Source organism: Barbus barbus (assembly GCF_936440315.1).
Source record: "Barbus barbus genome assembly, chromosome: 26".
NCBI lineage: Eukaryota > Metazoa > Chordata > Actinopteri > Cypriniformes > Cyprinidae > Barbus > Barbus barbus.
In genome coordinates, this window is record NC_136754.1 from 27021994 (window position 1) to 27037865 (window position 15872).

Sequence of the window (15872 nt, forward strand, 5' to 3'; positions counted from 1 at the left end):
GGGTTATGAACACTGAAAACGGGAAAGAAAAAGCATTTTAACTGACTATTACAGAAGAACATTTATCACGTCCTTGTACTGTTTTGTGTTGAAAGTAAGGAAATGTTCATCTTTATTCTCAATGTTTTTGTTTGCTGAGCTATGTAGACTTTGTCAAAAGACTTATATGTGGATCATTGCCTTTACGATTGTGAGAGTATCCATCCATCCAAGTGTGTAGAAACTTACAGCGTCTAAAAAATATCTCTAGTTGTAGAGATATCATTTAGAAATGCACATGACATTCCTGGTCATGTGGGTCGGCTAGCCTGGTTTTAGTTAAGTGTCACATTATCTCTGCCATTCATTAAGTGTACTTTATTTCGGTGGTTTGGAGGCCTTACCCTAAAAGTGGAGGGATTGAAAGACAGCTGCTGCTTGTGGATGGTTTATTCCAGTTAAAACATGTCTCATCTCTCATTTTATATATATAAAAAATATACTTATTTCTTTTTATCCCACAGATGTTGTGGTATTGTGTTTGTCAGCTATCTTGTTCATACATCGTTCAGAAAATGGAATATGCAAACATTTCATGCATAGAGTAACCTCTCCCCAGATTTTAAGAGAATATAGAGACTGAAAATGCTAAATATATCAGAAAATTATGTAATGTCTTAACAAATAAAATCAACAAATTCATGTTTAACATTCTTGGCTACTAGTTATTGTCACCAAACACAATATACACACTTAAACAAATCCTGACATGAAAAACATTGCTTTTTATTTATTGTTGCAGGGATAAAATTACCAGTATTAAATATTCTCAGAAATTGGGAGTATTATAGTCAACACTATGAGTTTATGCTTAGAAGAAATAGGTTACATAAAATATTTTTATTTAATTTTTTGAATGACCACGGTTTTACCGAACAATCTGAACTGTGTTTAACATAATAAATGGTGGAATTTTGTCCACAGAGAGAGAAAAAAAAAAGTTTGATTAATCCAAATTCATGCAAATCCCATTATAACTATCACTTTATCTTATAATCACTAATTACAGGCTTTCTGCCTTCACAATCCACAAATAAGGCCTAATTTTGTTCTTGTTTTAAACATAAACTCATTTAATTTTGTTCAGGTTCTCTGAAAACAAGACCACATGCTTCTGCATCTGAAGTAAATGTATCATGATTTAAGGGTGTTTAGATATATATTTCAAGCCATGACTATGAATTTAAGACGTTCTGCTTTGATTTAAGACAAAAAGGTCTAAACATTAACCATCAGTTTAATGCAGTGTGAGTATAAGATGCAGTAGAACTTTGTTTTGTGTGTAAAAATGAATTCAAAAGTAATGGAGACTTTGACGTGCTGCTAATAACATCTACATTTAGAGCACTTGTTGATTTGTTCCCTTACATTTTCTTTAATTGAACTTAAAAAGGTGCTTAAATAGTCTTACATTTAAATCAGCTCACGTGAGCGTAACTAAGCAAAGTCAGCAGGCTATAATTAACATTTCAAAACTAAACTGTTGCCATAGTCACCGCAGAATTCGTGCAGTAATTAATTGGCGGGAGATTCCACTCAAAGTGAAAATGTAATCCTCTGTTGTCAAGGCAACGTTTGGCAACAAGCCGGTGGCGGTGCTGTGCATTTCCGGTTTGTGGAAGAGTCACATCAAAGCGGTAAGTGGTGTTTTATCAACGGAAACAAGTTATTAGTGTTTTACCAATGCAAATGTAAATGTTTGTTTTATGTCTTTCAGGTTTTCATAGAAGAGCATTTTCAATTTAGTCGATATTCCTCAATAAAATGTCTGATTTGGCGAAAGAGAAAGCAGCACGTCTGCTGAAGAAGCGCGGAAGCGTGTCTTCTCTGGGCAGTCATGAGGTCAGAGCTAAAGAAACCTTTGCCAAAACTAAGGAGTGAGTCATTCCTTCACATCTAGCAACTCACCGAACAAACGAATCATGCTGAAAGCTGTCACTATAAAAGTATAGATGATGAAGGATCATTTGTGTTTGTGTGTAGCTCTATGAGCACAGTGTCCTACATGGAGGAGCCTGGACATCATGATGATATTCCACGGCCTGCGGTGCAAATGGAGAACACCTATCAGCTCAGTGAGTCTCTTCTCCTCCACTGCCTTAGAGATACTAACCTCACCAAAGCAGCCATTTATTAAGATCCAGCGACATGATTTTACACAAAACAAACATATCACATAATTCCTGTTGTGCAGTACATTTTCAAGTCCTCATTGTATATGTCTTAGTATATTGGATAGAATATGAATTCTGTACTCTAGAATTTTATTAAGAAAATTCTTAATTTTTTTCTGTTCTTTAATCAAAATATTTCAAGTAAAACATTTTTTCCCCCTGGAAATTTAATATAGTATATAACAACATTATATTGTTTTGATTGGTTATTCATTTATAGAATTTTCCTGCATCTTCAGTTTCACTTTCCATTCTGTTTTTAGTCATTTTCCTATAACTAACAATAGCCAACTACTGAATTAACATCATACAGGTAGTTATTGATCATGTTTGGTGGGAAAACAACATCTTAAATATCAGTTTTAGAATTGGGAATATTGTTATGAATTATCTGCTTGAAAATGACAGAATAATTTCGATAATATCAACATTTAAAAAGATTTTAAAAAAACTATTTATCAAAATTAATCATGCTGACTAAACCATATAAATTTTTTTTTTTTTTTTAAACCTAAAACCATAATTTAAAATAATAAAAAAAAGCAAAAACTTTTTAATATTATTCCGAAGCAACATTTCTCAGGTTAACTTGATGTAAACTAAAATAAAAACACATAAACTAATATCACAATAATAATAATAATAATAATAAATAAATAACACTTTAACAAACATTAAAATTAAAAATATATATAAAAATATATAATAATAATAATAAATAAATAACACTTTAACAAACATTAAAATGAAAAATATATATAAAAAAATATAAAAACACATGCTAATTCAAAATAACTCATATTGTGAAAGTAATCAAGCTGTAAAGTAATCGAGCTTGTCTATGATGTCTGGTATATCATTTTATAGAAAGACTTCTTTAAACTGCAACACAACAAGCTTATTAGGGAATTTTGTTTACATCCACAACATGCTGCTGTGAGCGTGTAAGAAATACTGCTGCTGCAAATATAACATACATGAAATAACCCCCATATAGCATACAAGAATCACCTTGTAGCAGATCTATACAGGTGGAGCTGGGGACGGTGGAGGGTTTCTGAAGCACACTGCGAAACTGCAACAACAAACAATAGTCATATATTTGAATGTTGAGCAGAGAGCTCATTGGCTACTGATACATGAGAGAACCAATCAGCTGTGCCAAGTGATAATGATGTCATTAGGTGAGATTGAGTTAGACCTATCGGACTGCGCCATCTAGAGTTTCATGCCTGAACTCTGTATTTAAAAGTTTGGAATTGAGATGGGCTACGATGTCAGAGATCATTTGCTAGACATCTTGTGCTTCTTATTTTGCCTCATAGTCATGTGCATTTTATGAGTTTTATATCAGTAAATCATAGTAAATGTTTGCGCAGGCCCCGCACGACATTTCCCGGTGTTAACAGTGAAGGACATTCTGAAGGATGTGTTGACCAGCTACCTGCAGGAGGAGAAATATGAACCCGAGCTGTGCAGACAGATGACCAAAACCATCTCTGAGGTCAGCTGACCTTCACACACTCATTAGTCATTTTTTCTAAATCATAATAAACACATAACACATCAACATATTTAACACTGACTTATCAGCACGCATATTTTATTTAGTAAAAGCACGTTGAGGTTATAAATATGTAAACACAGATATATGCTAAAGCATGTTCTGTTATTGTGATTTCAGGTGGTCAAGGCCAGAGTTAAAGATTTGATGATACCCCGCTATAAGATCATCGTCATCATCAGCATTGGTCAGATCAGAGACCAGAACATGCGCATGGGGAGTCGATGCCTGTGGGACGATACACACGATAATTTCTCCTCGCATACTTTCAAAAACAGCTCGCTCTTTGCCACCGCTTCTGTCTATGGTGTTTATTTTGAATGAGTGTGTAAGAATATCAGCTGGGTTTTAGTGACAAGTGATTTCAGCCAACCAGTGGCATCTACACTACATATTTATACTTTTTGAGATTACAACTAGAGGTTGAGTATGTATGAGGCAATTCTGTTTCCTCAACATCTCTCATAATGATAAATTAAATGCAACGGTTTAAACAAACATAGGAACATACTGATGTTTATATATATATATATATATTATATATATATATAGACTGAACAAAATGATAAATGCAACACTTTTGATTTTGCCCCCATTTTTCATGAGCTGAACTCAAAGATCTAAGACTTTTTCTATGTACACAAAAGGCCTATTTCTCTCAAATATTGTTCACAAATCTGTCTAAATCTGTGTTAGTGAGCACTTCTCCTGAGGCCCATTGTTGTGCTATTCATCCACGACCATAACCGCTTATGTTGCAGTATGATAATGCACGGCCCCATGTTACAAGGATCTGTACACAATTCCTGTAAGCTGAAAACATCCCAGTTCTTGCATGGCCAGCATACTCACTGGACATGAATGAATGAATGATGCATTTATATAGCGCTTTATTGTGTATTGCTGTACACCCAAAGCGCTTTACAATCATGTGGGGGGTCTCTCCTCAACCACCACCAGTGTGCAGCATCCACTTGGATGATGCGACGGCAGCCACAGGACAACGGCGCCAGTGCGCTCACCACACACCAGCTACAGGTGGAGAGAAGAGAGAGTGATAGAGCCAATCAAGTGTATAGGGATTATTAGGAGGCCATGATAGACAAGGGCCAGTGGAGGGAATTTGGCCAGGACACCGGGGTTACCCCTACTCTTTACGAGAAGTGCCATAGGATTTTTAATGACCACAGAGAGTCAGGACCTCGGTTTAACGTCTCATCCGAAAGACGGTGCTTTTTGACAGTATAGTGTCCCCGTCACTATACCGGGGCGTTAGGACCCACACAGACCGCAGGGTGAGCACCCCCTGCTGGCCTCACTAACACCTCTTCCAACAGCAACCTAGTTTTCACCGGAGGTCTCCCATCCAGGTACTGACCAGGCTCAGCCCTGCTTAGCTTCAGTGGGCAACCGGTCTTGGGCTGCAGGGTGATATGGCTGTGGCTATGACATGTCACCCATTGAGCATGTTTGGGATGCTCTGGATCGGTGTATATGACAGCGTGTTCCAATTCCTTCCAATATCCAGCAACTTCGCACAGCCATTGAAGAGGAGTGGACCAACATTCCACAGGCCACAATCAACAACCTGATCAACTCTATGCGAAGGAGATGTGTTGCACTGCGTGAGGCAAATGGTGGTCACACCAGATACTGACTGGTTTTCGAACCCCCCGGACCCCCCCAATACAGTAAAACTGCACATTTTATTGTGGCCAGCCTAAGGGCACACCTGTGCAATAATCATGCTGTCTAATCAGCATCTTGATATGCCACACCTGTGAGGTGGATGGATTATCTCGGCAAAGGAGAAGTGCTCACTAACACTGATTTAGACAGATTTGTGAACAATATTTGAGAGAAATAGGCCTTTTGTGTACATAGAAAAAGTCTCATGATGTTCAGCTCATGAAAAATGGGGACAAAAACAAAAGTGTTGCGTTTATCATTTTGTTCAGTGTATATATATATATATTGCACTCATGTTAAATCTACATTCTTGCCGATGATGAGATTTGTGACAGCTTCAAATGAAGTTGCTAAGGGCTGTAAATGTTGGCCAGAAGTGTAATTATTGTCTATATTAATGCCTACTATTTAATGTTTATATTATGGAAGCACATTTTGGACACGATTTAAATACCATTGTCGTAACAAGAAAACGTTTTACTGCATATAAACAGTTAAAAATATTAATCTCTTCCCGTACATTGAGTTGAAAGGTCATCATTTTAATACCTCATTGTGTGTCATACCTCATTGTAAGTCAATAAATCTATATGTCTATTGTCAGTCTTTTGTTTTGAGAACTTAGAAGTATTTCCAGTTATTATTAACTGTTTCAACTGTTATTGTTTGGTAATTCATTACTGTCAATTATACATTTCAATATAATTGATAATATGTTCATTTATTCAGTTCAGTTAATAGTTTTAATTCATGTTTTGTTTAACAGAAATTAACTCTGCAACAGGTGTCTATGAAAATATGGTTTAAAATAATTTCAATGAAAATAAATTGAACATTTCAGCAAAATCATACCATTGCTATTAAGTCAAACTATTATTTTTATTGAAAAAAAACTCTAAATCACATTCGCACAGTCATCAGTTAACACTTTGTACAAAAATGAAAATATAAAAAATAATAAAATAAAACCATTATAAATAGACATATTTTTATACTTCAAAGACCAACAAAGTAACATTAGCTGCATTTTTTAGCTTCAGTCTTAACTGTTAATTTAACTGAATTAACATAATATATTCTTCTGTGTTCCACAGAGGACGGAATGTCTTATAAGTGTGGTTTGATGTGAGTATGAATAATGGCAGCATATTCATTTTTAAGACAGAAAAAGTGTGAATTTGAATAAAACTAAATATAAAAAAAAAAATTCACCAAGTTGTGTTGTTTCTGACAGGGGACAGAGATGCTGTGGATCCCAAGTCAAGCAAAAATCCTGCATAGAGAGGCTCAGTGAAAGTGCAGTGAAATGTGTGTGTGAGTGTGTCAGAGACGCTGTAGAAGGACAGACTGCCACCCAGCAAGTCTACAAACAGGCCGACTCTAGTAGAGGGAGGTGAAGGGGCAGGTACGTCAACTCTCTTATTATTATGACAGGCAGTAAATCTGTTATCAGAGTTGAACAGAATCCAAGACTTTTCATTGTCCAAACCGACATTCTCTTCCTCCTTTCCTGCTGATTCCTTTATACGACACTGCTACAACAGCCTGTCCGCTGCATTCAGCCTCCCAGTAACAGCGTCCAGACAGACTCTCTCTGCTCAGAACCTGCTCAAAGTTCTCAAATCTCTCTGGATGGTCAGGATACAATTGCTTCTCAGTTCTCTTTCACATATGTCACTTTTGTGTAGCCCTCAGGATGAGCTGAGTGTGTGCTGTGTTTGGATCCAATGTGATAGCACATGAATCTGCACAAGAAGGTATAAGGGAACATTATGATTACAAGTAGTTAAAGCAAGTGTGACAAAAGTTTTGTGTCTGAGTGAGTACCTGCATTTCCGTAGTCCAGGTGTGATTCTGATCTGTTCTCCATGTTCCAAACTATAAAGACATAAAACATAAATTACATTTAAATCTAAAATAAACTGAACTCAATTGAACCAAAGTGAATTTATTTACTATCATATAATTATGTTTGATATGCTACATTGTATATGCCCCTTTATGCGTTTTACTCTTTCCCAGCTTCTGTTCTGTTGTAGTATTTGTTATTAAATTTATGTTTGTATATTAACGCTTTGGGACAGATTTACTAACAACTTGAACCAGCGCAATCCCTCTATTGGTGGTATAAAAAAGTTCCTGTCAGTGCATTAGTAGAAGTTTTCCTTTCAGACACAGAATTTACAGAAGGAGAGTATTTAAATGAATTAAGAAACATAATTTACGAAGGTTTGCACTAGTCAGTTTGCTGTATTTGTGCCATTATTTAATGCCCCAAAAATCTTTTTTATCCCATTTTGCACTTGACGTGTCTGTGATAGTCATTTGTGCTGCTCTTGGTATATTGCATTGGTCATAATGGGAAATGATCTGTTTTTTTATTTTGCACATTGTCAGTAAATCACCCGCAGAACTCTTGTCTGTACTTTTATGGGATTGCGCTAATTTGCCCTGTTTAGTAAATCTGGCCCTTTGAGTCCTAAAAATTGAATAAAATTTTATGCTGTTAATTTTATAGCAATAACAGGTACTTGAGTTTCTCCAACTTGATGTTTGGATTCTGCAGTAGATCTGATAGCAGCTTCACTCCTGAATCTCCTGGGTGATTGTAGCTCAGATCCAGCTCTCTCAGGTGTGAGGGGTTTGAACTCAGAGCCGACGTCAGGTATGAGCAGCCTCCCTCTATCACCATACAGCCAGACATTCTAGAGAAGAAGGAATCACAGCAAATCAGATTACTGTGAAACGCACATAAAAACAGTTGAGACACTATTCAAAATATCTTTTGTGTTCCACAGAAGAAAGAAAGTTTTAAGTTTTTAAACTATATAAGGGTGAGTAAATGATGACAGAATATTCATTTTTGGGTGAACTGTCCCTTTAACTAGACACCTGCGTATTTCTAGTTGACAGTTAGGACTCTTCAGTCCATCACAGAGCAGCTTCACTCCTGAATCCCGCAAGCCATTGTTACTCAAGTCCAGCTCTCTCAGGGGGCAGTCTACTGATTGTAGAGCTGAAGCCACACTTTCACAGCACTGGTCAATGAGATCACAGCCAGAAAACCTAGAACAGAAGGAAACACAATCCTCTGCATGAGTAACAAATGCACAATTGGTCATAATCAGTTTGCTTTTTTTATTTAAATAAATTATGTGTTTAGTGTTATATGTCAACGTAATGTTTAACATTACATATTTCTGCTGTAATCTAGAATTATTCACAATATTTTAGAATTTTTTAATATAATCCACACTTTGTTATTTAAATAACCAAATACAAAGGGCAAAAAGGATGTTGAATATTGTGCGGAATGTGTTTGTGGCAGCTGGACCTCCAAACCAATTCGTACATATTTTACTTGGTGGGTAATTCGGACAAATATATACGATTGTACATCTTGTGAAAAATCATATGTATTTTACGAGGTGGCAAATTTGTAGGATGTACGAATGACTACCCCTAAACCTACCCCTTACAGAAGTCATACAAAAAGTCCCCAATGAGGTCGTACGAATTAGGCACCTAAATATGCATGAATTGGTCGTGAGCGTTGGGACCTCTGACTGTATTAGTTATAGGAAAATGTACATCTGCATTCATTACTTCTGCAAATCACCGGAGGGCACCCTCGTCTCACCTTTGCTGACTTTTTTATTTTATAGCTCAAAGACATTTATCCCCACATCACTGTTTACATAAATAATATTTACTTTTGGCCAGAGGAGGAACAGGTTGAGTATGCGAGGAAGGTGTTACGGTAACTTCCATGGGATCAGCAGAAAAGGAAGCATCTGCAAGTTCACCAGGCAGCTCACTCACCTTTCAGCTGTCTCAAATAAATTGCATGTACACTAATTTTCCCTATATTACGTATACTATGGTTTATTAGTATAGATGAGATCTAGTAAGGTTCGAGAAGTAGCTGTAATTCGTGTAGGGACCTCAACCAATTGTGTAAAATCATGTAATTTAGTTATTTCCTTCAGTTTCTTTTTGGTAATTTTATCAGACCAGTTAAAATTGAAATCCCCCAAAACAATACACTCTTTACTTATCTCAATTTCTTTAAAAGGTTTTCTAAAATTATCATAAAATGAAAAGTCAGATGAAGGGGGCCTATAAATTGCAACAATGGTAAAAGACATTTGAGAAGATAAAATAATTAAAACAGCAATACATTCAAAATCATTTGAGCATTCAAGATGAACTTGTTTACTTGTTATCTTTAACATAGATTGTTGATCTTACCTACTTTCAAGCTACCATGTTTGGTTTTTATTGGCTTCGATCATGTGTCCCCCCAGGATTGGCAAAGCACATTTAGTGATTTGTGATCAATTATTACATTCAGACGAATAAAATAAACAAAAGTTGATTTGATTACGTCATTCGCAATGCTTCATGGGAGTAGTAGTTCGATGCTTAGCAGCACATTGGATGCGTGAGTTGCTCTTATTGCTGTCACGAGTCGGTTTCCTTTCAGTTCTGGTTTGCCCTTATTTGGTAGTTCCTGTCCTTGTTTAGTTAATGATTCATTCTATTCACCTGTCTTGTGTTAATTATCTTGTTTACTCCTTTGTTCCTGTTCCTTTATAAGCATTCAGTTTTGTTCAAGCCTTCGTCGAGTCTCAAAGTAATGGTATGTGCTGTGATTCCTGTAGTTAAAAACGTTTTCTTGATTAAAGAACCTGTTTTTCCTGAATTCCTCGTCTTCCTGCCTCCTACTTCAGCAGCACATAACAATTGTCTGCTCTTATCTTATATTGTAGTTCTTCATTGTGAATTTGCCATTATGAGGGTCCCATAGCCAGCCTAGTGGAAAAGGGGCTTCTTTTTTTTTTTTCAAAAGTGGACCTTTTTCAGTTCCCACCCATTTAGTTTTTAGGTTCGAATGCTTCATTTTGGTGACATCTGATGCACCAATTTGTGCTGGATTAGCATGTCTGCTGGTATCTTAATGAGCACAATTTTTGATGAAAAATATTTGATGTTGTCAAATTGCTTACTAAGATCATGTACTACCTTCTTCAGTAAATATACACAAATACTTATTAAAGCAATAAGTTACTTAATTAAGAGTTGCAAGTGCAATAGAAGCACAGATCCATTATATTGACACACATCTAATATTGTTGGTTTATGATCAGGGGTGTTTCTAGGATTTGAAAACATCTGGGGCTGTGGCCAAAACATCAGGTGCTAATGGACGTGGTTGGGCGCTCATATCATGGTTATGTAAGACTTAGTGAGGCAGTGGTGGGTAGGCCTGTTTCCTTCTAGGGGGGTCCGGGGACATGCCCCCCCCCCCCCCCCCGTGAGAAAATTTTATACAATTTAAAATGTATAAAATTTTCTCCTGCATTAGTCTGGTGCACTTTGAGATTTCAAAAATAAGAGCTCCAACCCATTTTCAGTGTGTAAAAAAGTCAATGACAATCTAAAAAAGGGTCTAGAACCGCTCCTGGTCAGAGTGTACCGTGTTCTTCTTTGACCCATGCTACACCCCTCCACTGAGTTTTATGGACCCCCGTTATGGGCCCCTTTCAACCTCTGGGCCCTATGCAGTCTGTCCTCCTTTCAAAACACAAATATCAACAAATATAAAGGAAGGAATTTTATTTAACTATTTATGTCTACATGGTATCTGCAGGATTTTTAAAATCAAATTTAAGGCTTTTTGTTACCTGCAGAAATAAAATTTCTATGGTACGATAGAGCAATGTCTAGTAACATATTAATCCGATATCATGATTTACAGCTCAGATACAGGATTTCACAAAAAAAAAAAAAAAAAGTTTTATAAAATGATAAACATCACATTTCAGCCTTTAAAGCATTTTTTTTTTTTTTTTTTACAGCTCTGCGTGTTTCCTGCGTAAAATCATGGGTGGATTTTCGTATTGATCTGAACAGAAACAACAAACAGGCTTATTGCAAATGCACATTCATTCTGTCAATAGGTCTCTGGCGTCTTTTGGACTGCAAAAATACAGCGGTTTCCCCGGTGATGGCTGCACACAAAGAGGCACGGTGTTCATAAATGCTACTTTATCAGGCATTAAATGAAAATTGCATCAAAACTTTTCTGAAGTCAGTCAGTTCCCTTGAAAGTAGTGCTGGACAATATGGCCAAAAAAAATTCACAATAATTGTTTCATATCAGTCCATATCAATAATTATCATGATAAATTTCAAACCTTTATTTCTTTCAAGTTTAAAGGCAGATTTTTGCTCCTAAATGAAAGTCGTAGAAGCCAGATTTTAATTGTGGTTTTAAACGACTATGCTGAGAACATGACAAACACTTCATGTCTTTGAATTCTTGATGCTTTTCCAGTTATTTTTCCTCAACAAAATAAATATCTTAATTGAAAAATGAATTTCCTAGTTTCTGCGTGCTCTAATGCAGGGGTCACCACATTTGGTCCTGAGCGCCAGTGTCCTGCAGAGTTTAAATACACCTGAACTAGCTAATCAAGGTCTTGCTAGAAATTTCCTGGCAGGTGGTGTTGAGGCAAGCTGGAACTAATATTAGTAAGATTACTTTTTGTCTCTTAATGCACATTTGACAGTAGCTTGAGGATGCAGGATTACATCTGTTAGGATGCAGATGTTTTTTGTATCGTTTTCAGCGATTTTATCACCTTGTCAAAAAAAAAACATACTTAAATTCTGGACATTTGGCAGTATGGGGTGGGTCGTTCGTCAGACTGTGTGTGTGTGTGTGTGTGTAAACTGTGGCTTCTTCTATATCATTACAACAACTTAGGAGATAATGTCTGTTTTAAAAGATATTAGTTTATTGTTAAAAATCACTTTCTTTATGGAGAAAGTAGATCGGGTTGTAACTGTTAACGCTCTATTACATGCAGAGACCAAAAGTTGCACAAAACTTTAAAGCAGCCACAACGCATTATTAATGTTATAATCCTTTTAATCTTGCGATTTCAGTCTGTTGATACTGATCTCTGCTCAAAGATCACGCCTATGTTGCGTTGGATTAGTTTTGTACAATTGACCTATATATTTGATACTTTTGTTTCATAAATTGTTTAACAAAACATGTCGTATACCTATTTTTTCTGAAGAACTTACCGAGAAGCACTGCCGCTCGTTGATCTTACCTCATCATCTTCCACGTATCATCCATGTTTGGTTTTTTATCTGCTTCAGTTGTGTTTGACAAGCAGAAGCGACTCCAAATGGTTAAATCACTGACTGACAGTAATATTGTTTCTTTAAGGACTGGGTAATATGAGGTTATTGTGAATCTCAAGTTAAAGAGACAGGAATTTAAAAACACCTGAGAATGTATTTATTGCCAATAAATAAGGACGCAAATAAACCAGGTTTATGTTTTTGTTCAAAATGCTTTTATTCTCAAATTTTCAGTTGGTAATTCCTGATATTGGATATATTTCATAAAATACAATATTGGGTAGATTATAAATACTAAAAAATATATGTATTTTCTAATGTAGAATTTGCACCTGCTTCTAGATTTGAACCTTTTTAACAACATTTTTAAAAACATTAGTTCAGATTTGTAACCATTTTAACTTCATAACCACTTAACCATGTTTTGGGGCACATATAGGCCTAGTATACATATACTATATGCATATACTCAACTGTTTCCTTAATAGTACCTCTAAAAAAAGACAACATTCCTTTCTATTGAGTACTGCTCCTCTTTAAATGTTGCCTCGTTTTAAATATTTTTTTAGCATTTGAAGAGTTTCTTGGAAAACAACATCTGAACATTTTTCAAACATGTTCATTTTAAAACCATTTTAACTTTAAGAGTTTCTATGTAATTCTAGCGCTCTGAAAAAATAATATTTTAAATGCATTTTGCACAGAGAAGGTGATGATGTTGGGAGTGTTTCTCAGCACATGCGAACAAGATCACTTTTTCTGCATCCCACTGTACAGCACGTGGAGGGCAGCGCTTCATAGGCCTCTCTTCTTACTCGATCCATTTCTGCAGAGGTCAGTGACTCCACTTCATAACCTGTGTAAAAACAAAGACATGCTCTGTACATGATTTCTGTTTCCTTCACAGTTCATGCTGTACTAGGGATGAGCTGGGGATGTCGGAAAGGCACTTCAGAATGTAAAATTCATATCTCTACAGCAGAAGAGCTGAATTTGAAACAGCACAGTTCTGCTCCTGCTATTTGTGCAATAGCTTTGTATGGCAGAATTAGCCAGTAATATTAATTTAGTATTCGGTTCCAAATTCAGCCAAGATTTAATTTTAAGTTTTATTTTGATTGCATCATTGCATAATTTCAGTGGGTCTCTTGAGTTCCTATCTACAAAGCTAAAAACTACATTTAATTATGTGATCAGAGCATACAAAGCAACTGTAATGCAGATTAAATGTAATTAGATTCAAAACGATTTGTAATCAGTACTTTTCTGAGTTTTATTAATGTTTGTTTTCAATTATTTTTAATGTATTCATTCAAATATTTTTACTCTTTATATTTTGATTATATAATAATATTATATTTATCATTTCATAATATTTTATTATAATATTTCATTTCTTAATTTTTGCATTGATCTATTACAATGTATTTAAACTGTTATATTATATTATATTATATTATATTCCAAAACGCTTGTCCCGTGTAGGGTTACCTGAATGTTGACACCTTTCCCTGTAGACAGAGAATATATATTATATTATATTGCATTATATTATATTATTAAACTATTATAATATCCATCTGTTCTCTAAAAGCTTGTCCTGTGTCGGGTCGCATGAATGTGTACGCCTTTCCCTCTAGAGTCTAGACAGAGAATATTATATTATAATTTTTTTGTTTGTTTTTTGCTCTCACTTACATTGGGATGAAGACTGATCAAGCAAAGTCAAAACATATACTGACCATTTAAGGGGTCCTCGTTTTGGCCCCGCCTCCATCTGGAACCCCCACATGTGTAGACGACAGCCCGAAAAAACTCACGGCCACAGAGTCTCAGAGCTTTCTGGGCCTGGGCCGTATCTGCCCACGCGGCCAACACCAACAGCACCACCAGCAGCACCACCTTCATGGCTGGAAATAGAGTGTCTTCTGCTGAGCTAATGGAAGTCTTTTGTTTTCTGACCTCGGAGCATCTTCATTTATATACCACGCAAAGAGTGATTTATGTTTTATTGACGCACTTCTTTTCCATGACCTTTTAAATGAGGCAAAATGACCCACAAAGCAGAGATTTCCATTTGTCAAAATGGGTTTGTTGGTTTTAAATAAATAGATGATGTTCAAATGGTGTATCAAAATACAGCTAATTTAACAAAGTGGCATGAGGTTTTTGTTTTATTTGCTACGGCAAAGTGCTCTTTAATGATATTTTAGCGATACATGCCCATAAAACTGAATATCGCAAATTTGAGCATGTGTCATACTAGCATTATGGAGAGACACCGGGATAATGACAGCAATTACTTCCTCCTAAACCTTGTTCAGTTGACCTAAAAGGCTGAGCACCATAATGAGCCTATATATATCTGGTTGGCAAACACTTTGTTGCCAAGTGCTTCCACATAACATTGCGGTTTACGGGATAACCCTACCATCAGTATTTGGCGCAGGCGTACACGTTATGGCTTTAATTGCAGTCATTCCTAAAGGACACTTCTATGAGTCATCAGTAGATACAGCCTACACCTAATCCTTTCATTTTGCGTCATTTGTTTTATGTAGTGTGTCAATTAATTTTATGCGGTTGTTCATAAAGCAGCAGCAACTGAGTGACAGTGTGGCTTGCTTTTGAACAAACGGATGTGCGAGTTGAACTCATTTTGAAGTCGGCCTCTGGAATTAGGACAGTTTGGGCTCTTTGTAAAGCTATTTTAACTGAACAAGTGCGATTTTCCCCCGTGTCGTTTCTAACGCTGGTATTTGTTGTTATTGTTGACCTATAGGCAGGGCATAGAAACAAAAGAGATGCTATAAAACCTTATCTACGATGTTTATAGACAAGAAGTTGTAAAGTATGTACCACTACATGATCACTCCTAGTCATTCTGGTATTCAACACCAGCGCTTTGCAGATCTTAAAACCTTAAAATGCTAGTTTAACAGTAACCTGAGAGAACATTTATATTTTGTTTGTCTGTTTGAATTTGTTCTCTGAGGGAAAAATCAGTGTGAAACACCATAATACTGACATCACTAGATTAAAGTCTGAATTTCTCGTAACTGAAGTGTCTTGGGTCTTGTGAGGGCCTAAAGGTTATTTACTTATTTTTTTATTTATTTTTTATGTGTACTTAAATTGTAAAATCTGCATAGTGTATTTAAAACGGGAATAGAAATACATAAATGGACGGCAAAAAATTAGGTGAAAAGGTTAATTTTGTAAGTTAAAATCCAAAAATGTGTCAA

The 15872-nt window shown here is 35.9% G+C and overlaps 4 protein-coding genes across 4 annotated transcripts in view; 1 reads left to right on the forward strand and 3 right to left on the reverse strand.

Annotated features, from left to right (window-relative positions):
• The window catches only part of LOC306846144 (tyrosine-protein kinase JAK1-like), an 830156-nt gene that overhangs the window by 136328 nt on the left and 677956 nt on the right, over positions 1–15872 (reverse strand). The window lies entirely within an intron of this gene.
• dynlt5 (dynein light chain Tctex-type family member 5) lies at positions 1602–4292 on the forward strand. Its single transcript, XM_079379032.1, has 5 exons — positions 1602–1676; positions 1757–1916; positions 2023–2114; positions 3593–3717; positions 3898–4292. Exons 2-5 carry the CDS (start codon positions 1804–1806, stop codon positions 4099–4101), a joined length of 534 nt encoding a protein of 177 aa, XP_079235158.1. The 5' UTR covers positions 1602–1676; positions 1757–1803; the 3' UTR covers positions 4102–4292.
• LOC306845572 (ribonuclease inhibitor-like) lies at positions 6168–8165 on the reverse strand. Its single transcript, XM_079378445.1, has 3 exons — positions 7998–8165; positions 7294–7344; positions 6168–7211 (listed from the first exon to the last, which is right to left on the reverse strand). The coding sequence occupies exons 1-3, from the start codon at positions 8156–8158 to the stop codon at positions 7121–7123; spliced, it is 303 nt and encodes a 100-aa protein (XP_079234571.1). The 5' UTR covers positions 8159–8165; the 3' UTR covers positions 6168–7120.
• Positions 13359–14535, reverse strand: LOC306845866 (relaxin-like; the record flags this gene model as incomplete). Its single annotated transcript, XM_079378855.1, has 2 exons — positions 13359–13483; positions 14370–14535. The coding sequence occupies 2 exons, from the start codon at positions 14533–14535 to the stop codon at positions 13359–13361; spliced, it is 291 nt and encodes a 96-aa protein (XP_079234981.1).